This window comes from Bactrocera oleae, chromosome 5, assembly GCF_042242935.1.
Source record: "Bactrocera oleae isolate idBacOlea1 chromosome 5, idBacOlea1, whole genome shotgun sequence".
NCBI classification, from domain to species: domain Eukaryota; kingdom Metazoa; phylum Arthropoda; class Insecta; order Diptera; family Tephritidae; genus Bactrocera; species Bactrocera oleae.
Window position 1 is genome coordinate 68,825,560 of NC_091539.1, and position 10,824 is coordinate 68,836,383.

At 31.3% G+C, this 10,824-nt stretch overlaps 1 protein-coding gene and 1 long non-coding RNA gene across 5 annotated transcripts in view; one reads left to right on the forward strand and one right to left on the reverse strand.

Annotated features, from left to right (window-relative positions):
* Positions 1 to 3,143, forward strand: part of Rok (Rho kinase) — a 26,602-nt gene extending 23,459 nt beyond the window's left edge. For all 3 annotated transcript variants that reach the window (XM_070110667.1, XM_070110668.1, XM_036365586.2), the window contains exon 12: positions 77 to 3,143. In XM_070110667.1, coding sequence (XP_069966768.1) covers positions 77 to 212 — 136 coding nt within the window. In that variant the 3' untranslated portion in view covers positions 213 to 3,143. The remainder of the gene's footprint in view (positions 1 to 76) is intronic.
* The window catches only part of LOC106615797 (uncharacterized), a 12,076-nt gene extending 4,662 nt beyond the window's left edge, over positions 1 to 7,414 (reverse strand). Inside the window, exons 1-2 of one of the 2 annotated variants that reach the window (XR_001330656.3) lie at positions 6,477 to 7,414; positions 6,158 to 6,421 (exon numbers count right to left, since the gene is read on the reverse strand). This is a non-coding gene — a long non-coding RNA (uncharacterized lncRNA). Of the gene's footprint in view, positions 1 to 6,157 lie in introns of both variants that reach the window. The other variant, XR_011396742.1, reaches the window with a different exon arrangement.
* Positions 7,415 to 10,824: the final 3,410 nt, after the last annotated feature.

Below are 10,824 nucleotides of genomic sequence, written 5' to 3' on the forward strand. Positions count from 1 at the left end.
TGCATATTTTGTTCGTAACGAAAAATTTTATTAATTTTACTCATACTTATTTTCTTCAAATTACTATATCTTAAAGTCGACTGAAATGGCAACCGTCAATAATTTCACAACACTCACAACAACGTCACTCCTCACCGCCAACACCGCCACCAAAACCATTATCACTGCAACGGCACAAATCACAACCACCAATATTTTACAACAACAAATGAAACAAATGCACAAATTTAAATTGAAACTGAAATAACAAAAACCAAAACAAACAACAACAATAATTGGTGTGGTTCAGCAGCAATTTTGCGGAACAGCAACAACAACTAATAAGACTATCAAATCGCCTGCGCAACAGTTTTATAAAACGTTTTCGTACAGCTATACGCGCCGATTAGCGTGCGAGTTTTATAAAAAAAGATTTTAAAATAATATATAGTAACAGTAATATATTGATTAGAGTAATTCTTTGAGACAAGCGATTCTCTAAGAAAACAAAAACAGAAAAACATTCGACTAAGTTTGCGCACATTGAAGGATTTTTCATTGTACTACTATTGTATATACATATATATTTATTTATGTCATAGGTTCTTACTTGTTTTAAGGTTATGTTGAAGTATCTCAAGCTATTGTACTTAATAATTTTGAAAGTGTGTAATAAAATTTGCCATACCATTTGTTCTGATGAACGGAATTCAAAATAATTAATAATTTTAATATTTTAAGTTTATATAAAAATATAGTTCAGAAGAAAGAAATTTGAGTGTAGTCGTAAAACGTGTTAGATATTATGTAGTTTATTTATTGAATTATTATAAATTCTTTTGCTAAAATGTTGGAAAAACTGCAAAATATTGGAAAAATTGAAAACACCAAATTAAATATAAAATCTTATAATAAAAAAAAATTGTGGTTTATTTTGAATTCTATTTATTACTCACTTCATGCATAAGTAAACAAGTAATTATAATGCAAATATACCTATATATTTATACAATTAGTGATATAGACGAGTATAGACATACATTTAATAAAATAAAATTATAAAAATAATAGTAATGCATATAAAATTACCAGAAAATCTAAAAATATAAACATTTACATATTTACTAATGAAATAACATTCCTAAATAGTTTATAAGCAATAAATAATGCATTTATAATCGAAGCGCTTAAAGCGTATTAATTCGTTAATCGAAAGCCAACTAAGCAATCAAATTGTAAACGAAAAAAATAAAAAAAAACACAAAATACGTCATGAAAAGTAGCAGCACAATCAAATTGTGAACCAAGAAATTTAAATACTTATCTTTCAAAAATTTATTTCATTCTTTTATGATATTAAATTTTTATTTATAGTCAAATAGCTTTAATTGTCTAACTTCATGAGTTAAACTAATTTTAATAATGTTTTAACTACGCTGTGCTTCCTCCTAATCCAACTCTAAGCTAAGCTATGACTTCCAGATTATTTCTTTTAAATATTATATTTTGTGCAAAAAAAGTATCAACTTGTTACTACTTTCAGCTCAAAGTTATTCGAAAAGTTATTTTCTAAATTTTACTTTCTTCAGAGTAAGCTCTACAGAATATTCTTTATATATGCAATACGATACTTATCCGCATGCAAAGCCTTAGTTTTCGAGTTTCCTTTACAGTTTTTCAATTTTAGGTTTGCAACAAAAATCCTTGCATACTTTCAGGTGCTATTTTCAAATATTAAAGTCGTAAATATTCGTTTATTTGATGTCAGTTAATTTATTTTTGTTACTCAACAGGGCAGAGACGCTTATTATGACTAATTTATGTGGTTTCTTTGGACTATTTTCGTACGAGCGTAGCGAGTGTCAAACAATGTTAATTTTGAAACATTTGTCAAATCGATACAAATTTTGACAGTTGTATTATGCTATAATTATATATATAAATCAATTGTAAAATCTCGAAACCAAGTGACATGATCCACCCTTGTGTTGAAAAACCAATTTCAATGTCACTTTTCTATTTATAAACTCCATTTTATCTCCAGAATGAATGGAAAAGCTCTGCGAATTCGCAGTTTTGCAATATCACGATAGTTGGCATAGTTAAATAATTATTGTACATTCATTCTCTTTGATCTTTAGTCAAAAATGCATGCTTCAGGTATGTATGGTATTTGCCAAATAAGTAATAGCAACAAATTAATTCATGTAATAGAAAAAATCAAAACGAACTAACAAAGTTGACTCGCACATAAATTCGCGTTGCCAACTATTTTCAATTGACTTGCATATGCAAAAAGAATTCATACCAATTTACAACTGACAACTCAACTAAATTGAAAGTTGTAAGTCATAAGAAAATAAGTTGTGTCTGTATGTCAATCTTTTTTTCGTCTATATATTTTTACTTCGCAAAGAGATCTTTTGCATTCTTTTGGAACTACTCTACCTACTACATATTTTTATCTTTTTATGCATTATTGTAAATATATATATTTTTTCTCTATTTTTCATAATTTTTGTCTACTTTTTATCAATATTTACTAAAAACTCTTTTACTCGCTCTCCTATTTTGCTTATACGTTGACTTCTCTACAGAAATTTTACTTAAATTTTCTTATTTTAGAACTTAAACTAGACTTTACTATGGTAAATATGTGTATATAATTATATCAATGAAAAATATTAAATTTCTAGTAGCAAATAATAATTCAGCAGCAGCTGTGAGCATATCACCCTCTTATATATATAATAATTAATTCCACAAAGGAATACTTAAGCAATGTTACTTTATTGAATTTACAAACATTTCTTTACTTGTGACTTATCTAGTTTATTGATCAATACAAAGTAAACATGAACTTAAATAATAAAATTGTAAGCGAAACGCCTTGATTAGTTGATAATTTATACAAATTGTAATTTATAACAAATCTACTTAAAAAAACACATATATAAATATATTCTTATACATATGTAAGAATGTCTATATGGACATGCAGGTTATTGTAAGCTTAAAACTTTTGCAATATCGTATTCTTAAATGCATAGTGGTTATATTATCGTTATTTTATATCGTATTATGGTAGTTAGCTCGACCGTTTATATAGAATTGTATACAATTAAATTCAAACGCAATAAATCGCATGCAATTTTGTACGAAAATGTTTCTTTCTTTCTTTATTGTTGACATGGGTAGCACGGGATTTATGTCAGGTTCTAAAAATGTTCATAGAATGTCCAAAGGTCTAACAAAAAACTACTTTGAAATCAAAATTTCACTTCAGAAGTGAATCGCTCATAATTGACCCCGATTTCTATATAGCTTTGCGCATCATAAATAAAATTTCTGCTGGTTTGAACACTGAATTTCATCAAAATATACGCTCACATTGGTTAACATAACCAAGCTGTGTGTAGTCTTTGGAATTAGCAGCAAAAGTATCCAACGAGTTCTACAGTACGAGTATTTGTGTACCGGCAATGTGAAAGCTGTGTAATATGTTGTTTGTAATATAAGGACTTCATATTAATAAGCCAATTGAGTTAGGTAAGTTGAAAAAATTTAAATCAAATCCCGTTTTATTCACCACCACAGAAACATAATTTGAGTTTATAGCCGAAAATCGTTTGAAAATTAAGTAATATATTCTGTAAAAACTACTTATTGAAATGGCTCGATTAAAAATTATCGTTAGTACTATTACTAAAAGGCTCCGATTATTTATTTTCAAGCGCTTATGTAACCTTAGCTGATTTAATTTTAAATTTTATATATTAGCACTCTCAAAATAAGTTTTGGAGAAGCGTCAAATTAATTTTACAACAATCACAAGAGGATTCAACTATACAACGACGATATTAATTTTTCAGAAAATTTAATTTTTTATATTCTAAAATTTATCTACTTTCTGATTAAATTTGACACGCATGTATGCTTGTATTGGCTCAGCTGCCTATTTCGAAAGCGATTATAAAGATTTGTATTAAAATACATGAAAATGTAGTTTTACTCTGTCAGTCCGGGTCATTTCTGAGGTTAAAAAGTATGGTAAGTAAAGTAACTAAACTAAAAACAAATAATATACAAAATTCAAACTGAAAGAGAAACCAAAAATTGTTTATTATTTCTTATTATTGATTTAATTTGCTTAATTTTTCCTTCCTATAAAATGTCGGATTTAATATTTCTTTTTAAAGTCAGTGCAGTAATATGCTCACATATAAATAATGCAACTTATCACAACTATACATTTTTATTATAATTAAGTATTTATGAATGTTGACAATCATTCGCATTGGATGTGTGCAAGCTAGTATTTAAATGTGCAGAATCGTATACATTCTTACAAAGAAGATAAACATTTACATATTTATCAATATTCATACAAACAAACATTCAATTAATAAATAAGCTTGCGTATAAATCTACCATTTACAAGCTTTTCAAGCCATATTTATTGTCATTCTACTTATTATCGCGAATTTCGCTTTCATTCTACACACACACACTTATATAAAGAATTATAAAAGCGACTATCGGTTGCGGAAGAATTCGAACAGAACTAGCAAATGACGCAAGAGTTATTTGAATAAAAATAAATAAATATATAAATAAAAAGTAAAAAAAGGGCTAAGTTTGGGTGCAACCAAAAATTTCTTACTCTTGCAACTTGCAAGGATCATAGCCTGCTAAATAACTTAAAGTGTTGGCAATACCAAAAAATATAGCGAAATTTTCAACTTGATTGTTTGACGAAATCGTGTAGGGATTACAATCAAATATGGTATAATTTTAACTTATTTTGATGGTCATAGTCTCATTTAGTTTTATTACTATATCTTACTTCCCGCCAGGGAAAATTATATTTAAATCAATTCATTTATATTGAGTACCAAACCATTAAAATAAATTTATAACTTTTAAGAAAACGTGTCCACTTAATTTCATTGAAATATCATATATTTTAAAACGGTTTAAAGTCAGGTGGAAAGTCGGAAATCATTATAAAGGATATATTGGCGGCAAAGAAATGGAATGGCTGATTGCATTAATTTTTGAATGTTTCAAAATCCTGAATATCAGTTGTATGAGTACTAAGGCAAGTTTCCGTTCGAGTTCATTCATTTTTGACACATAGACACACTTTTATTAGAACAATACGTTCTCTCAATTTCAATAAAAATAACTCTCGCATTGGCCGATATTTCTGATATAAAGTACACTGGAAGTTTGAAAATCTTTACATTAGGTATATCAGAGGTAAGGAAAGTATTGATCCGATTCAAACCATTTTTCTGACAGGTTGAGTTTGAAGGTATATTATTATCAAGTAAACACTTTTCCCTGAATTTCAATAACATTTCTCTTAGATTGACCGATATTCTCGGCAAAATGTCAGTCATGCGCACTGGGGTTCACATATTCGATATGGGGGTGCTTGAACCGTTATGGTCCGATTTGACAATTTTTAGGCTCGAGATGGCATACCTCAAAGGCACTATTTGTCATCTAAATATATTCATTGGTGCCTGATTTGTGTACTGGAAAGTGAAAGAATCAGAGGGAATTTAAAATTGTGCTATATGAGAAGTAGGCGTGGTTGGAGTCCGGTTGCGCCCATTTTCACAATGTAATATAGGATCGCTAGGATAATTTATTTACCTTTAAGTAGGTCCGGAAATATGTGATCTCCGATTTTAACTCATCTCATCATTCTGATCTCTTATATATATGTAATCCTATATCTAACTCGATGTGATGGCACTAAAACTAACGCTATATTGGAAGTAGGCGTGGTTCAAATACAATTTATAACATTTTGCAGCTATTGTAATGAGCCATCTTAAGAATATTGTATACCAAGTTGCGGTACCAATATCACATATTTCAACTGATCGACCGTGATCAGGACTGTTGTATATTTCTGAAGAGAATATTTCTTATGTTATGATTCTATATTAGCGCACAAGCCTTAAAATAAGAATTTTAGAATAACTATTTATATCACGTTTGGTCGAGGTTAATTCCAAGAGATCTCGCAATGAAACATGTCAAAAATGTATACTAATTTCACACATATTAAAGCAATGAAGAGCGAAATGATGTGTTTTTTGTAAAACAGAACCAAGCCACAACAACCTCCACAACAACATACATTTCAATTCGAAATACTCACTTTTTCTTTTTTCACAAGTACAAGGTAATTGAAGTAGCATGCAAATTTTATGATTCTGATTTATTTCGCTTGTTGAACCACATAGATATACTCGTATATGTATACCAATCCACTGTCTTCACGGAAGTCATTCATTGTATTCATTTCAGGTGCGTGTTTTACGAGTTTTTCAGATTTTAACGCAGAACGCGCGAGGTATTTAGATGAGTAAAAAATACAGCAATAAGCACATTTTTTTCGACATTTTTATCTACTACAGAGATTCTAAAGTAATATGTTATATATCACACATGTTGTTAGTGGAATAATCAGTAATTACCAATTCTCTCATTTCTAAGAAATTAATGCGTTCTGAACGTATGTATATCAACCGCCTCTTCGGGTGTGGAAAAACGTTGACCTCTTAGTTTATTTTTTACGAAATAAAGGGATGTCATTTGGTGCGAAGTCAGGACTAAATGGTGGATGACTCATCAAATCAAATCAATGTTTTGAGTGCTCAAAAATGCAGTTGTTTCAGTCAATGTGTGAGAGCTCGCATTGTCGTGGTGAAGTCTTTATCAGTCTTCGGTTGTTGGTTTTCGTGATTTCTTGAATGACAACTGGCAAACAAATGGTTGACTACCACTCAGAATTTACTGTTCAGCGTTGTTCTAGTAGTATGATTGAGCCATGTCCAGTTTTTCCAAAAAAAAAAAAAAACAGGCAAACCATTTACTGGAAGTACTTCGTGCGCGAACAACTTCTGTTGCACTCGGCTCTTCTTGAAACAGCCATACAGTCGACTGCTGTTAACTTTGGGGCTCATACGCGTAAATCTACGATTCATGTATAATGACAAATAGTGTGGAATCCAACGTGAACAAATTTATTTTATAGTCAAATCTGCATGCAATATTGAATTTATGCTGGTCCCACTTATTTCTATAGTTATCTCAATCTCACGATAGGTCACATGACAATCTTGCAGTATCAGTTTGCGCACAGCATAAATAACTTCCGAAACAACAATTCATTTTGAACGACCTTCACGAATTTCGTCTTTTAGGGATCGTCAACCTCGATCAAATGTACAATACAATCGATAAACACTGGTCCTGGATGGAGCTTCTCCGTCAAAAATTTATTTAGGTTCAACAAAGCACTCTTAATCCAAGTCAAAAGTAGTAAAAAATAAATGTGCGAAAATGTTAGCGATTTAAATTGATTTTTTTTTTACCGAGATGAAGATTTTAAGTAAACAACACAAATAGAGCTTGTATGTCAAAACGTTCTGAGCATCTAAAATAGCGAAAATGTCAAACTTTACGATAAAGTTGTGAGTTGCCAGATTGAATACTTTTGTTACCAAATCCCTAAATATAAAAGTCAGCCTACGTAATGCGCACAGTTGCCATAAAAACTGATCGCTCAAAATCAAGATAAAAATCTTTTTTCCTTATTAAGCAATCAAAATTCGACTTGAAGGAACTAGCAAAACATTTTCCGCTAGTTGTGAACTCATTTTCTCAAAGAGTTTTGAGGCTTTTCAGTTACACTTCGAAAATCTTTTTGTTTGCTTAGAGAACTTCTAACAGTTTAAATTGGCGACTTTCGAGGGCAAGACAACGATTTGCTTTTATGGTTTTATGTAAACTTTATTCTACTTGCATAATCTTTATGGTTATATTAAATAACCACTACTAGCTCTGTCGAAAATGCGTAAAAACTAATTGGATTTTCAAAAAGATCGAGCTGTGACGTAGTTTCATGCTTTTGTTGTTGTTACTCCATTAAGAACCTATTTATCACTTTTTTATTGTTTGATTAATTTCAAATTAAAATTGAGAGACAGGCAAATAAAGCCCAGCGGCAAGCACAAGGTGTGCCATTTTCATTTATTACAAAAACAACAATAAAAATTTGCATACGCTTATTCAAAGCAAAGTGCTAAATCTGTAAACAAAAGCGATGTATAGTTTTCTCTTTCAATGGACCCCTAATTTTATTGTGCTTAATATTCGCATTAATCTCGTTCAGTTCGGTTCGCCGAACGCCAAAAAAAAAGATTGAATGAAGTGAATTTGAAATCGAATTAATAAACAGATCGAAACATGTAAAAATCTTTAATAATTTGTGCGCGTGTGTGTGTGTGTGTGTAGTAATTATGTGCAATGAAATTGCGCAAGTATTGATTTGTGTGCGTGTACACATGGTTTTTTCTTTATCAGTCAATGGCGGCGTAGATTTGTTTCAAGGTCAGCACCGCTACACCACGCACATACACACACACACACACATACATGTATATGAATTTTACCTGGCCAAAATTGAATTTCAGCGCTGAACCGGCCTGCTGATAGCAGCACGCTGTCGTGTAAGCAGCGGAAGATAGCAACCGGCGTTTGTATGTGCGTGCGTGTCTGCTCTTTGTGATGCTATTGCTCCAGCACACACACACACACATATATGAGCTTTCGCGCGCACACAAGGAGAAGGATGTAGAAATTATGCTAATGCAGTGATCATTCCGGTTGGGCTCGCCTGATTTGAATATATAGTTGGTGTGCTTTACTACTCAAGCCGGTTCGGTTTGATTTGGCTTTGGGTTTCTTCGCTCGTTCCATTTCGCCTTCTATCAGTTGTACTCTGCTGTGCATGTAAATTACAAAAAAAAAAAAAAAATGAAAGACAAAGCAACTCCAAACCGAAATAGAGCCGAGAGATATTTCGCAAGCGTTTAAAATATCAAAAAATACGCACATACATACCATATACTTGTATAATATAATTCACTAGGCGCAAGTTTTAGTTGGAAGAAATAGAAACAACGAAACAAAACTTAAATCAATTAAAAATATCTTTACAAATTAGTTTTTTATTCGAATTTTGTTGCAACTCTTTCTTCGGCATTTAAAACAGTTGTGTTATTGTATGTGTGTGTGTGCGTGTGTTCGCTTGAATTTCGAGCTTGTTTTTTATTTTTATGGTTTTTTAACTTACATGTGACCTTGAGTTTTCTACACACAATGCATTCGCTGGTGTCCAACGTCCCGCTGCGCGCAGACTCAACAGCGAAATGAATAATTCGCATCTGCTCCGATGTATGGCCATAAATCATATGATTTTATTTGGAAAATAGTTATTTATTTATTATTGTCAGTCATTAGTCGACTGATGTTCTTAATTAATAAACAATTGTATTTGATAAAAAGACATCAACAGCGGCGGCGCTCAGGTGGCTGATGGCGATTCGCTTCGATGAAGTGTTATTGCTATCTCTCTACATTGTATGTGTGTGTAGCTGGTTATGCATGTGCATATATGTGTGCGCCTTTAAGTGAGCCAGCTGAAGACGTCAAACCAACTGCGAAGGTGGCGCAATTATCGCGCAGGCGCACCCAGCACAAAGCGCGGAATTGCCGACACCGACACCGTTGAATACTCTCACCACTTTGAAAGAAATAGTAAAAAGTCAAATTATTCAAAAAATAGCATTAGCATCAATATACCAGACTTTAGGTAAAATAAATGACAAACTTTGTAATTTATGGAGCTAGCAAAAGAAGTATACACTGGCTATAATTTAAGTATAGTTTACTGTATGTATGTAAATTTGCATGTAGGCCTCAACGATTTCTTTCGGTATGGGAATATATATATATATAAAATCATTATGTTTAGTGTTTTAAGGCTGGTGTAATCTTAATATCAATCGAAATAATTCGCTGACTACTGTCTGAAATATATACACGTATAACATAACGACAATGGGAAAATTGAAAATCTGTGAAATATAGTAGGACTTGGGATAGCTCTGGACTGTTTTCATCTATCGTGGTATTACGCTAAATTATGCTCAATAAAATATTTCCACGCAATTTGACTAAGTTGACGCACACGCTACTGAGTCTAATTTTTCCATTTTTAACACCAAAACATACTAATTATATGTATTCTGTAGGTAAAAGTCTTCACTACATTTCCTTAAGATTTCACGCAAAATGTGCGATACTTTGCGTATAAAGTCAGTAATAGGCGTGGGGGTGCGGTGGCGTTGGTTCGATTTTGTCCATTTTTTAATGAGAAGTGCCGTACCTTGCTTACACAATTTGTGCAAAGTTTTATTCCGATTTTGGTACTTGATTTATTTATTATAATTTGAAAGAATCTGAAGGAAGTTAAATCTCTTATGGGTAGTAAGCGTGTTTGTAGTCAGATTTATTTAACTTGTGACATCAGCTGTTATATTTATAGCTGTCTGTTGTTGAACTTTTTGTTTTCGAAACATTCTTTTGTTATCGATAAGTTATTTAAGTTATTTTTATTATTAAACTTCTTCTAGATGTCTAAAAGTCGATATAAACTTCGCAAATCAAAATTTTTACCTCTTAAAATTATTTTTTGCATGCAAAGTGATTTCAGTCTTAAATATAAAATACTTCACCAAATTATAATATAATCCGAACATGGTAATAAACATTAATACATTTTGGACCCAGAAAAATTCCAAAATGCGAATTTTGTCGTTGAGCTCAAATTTTAAAAATTTCTACAAAATTAAGAAAAGTCATTTCGTGCTCATATAGCCATAGAAAGGGTTGGATGTAATTTGATTTCTTGACCGAATTTTTCAACGCTTCTTTTAAGCTTGTAGAAAACTTTTACAATAGTTTTTCATATTTTAG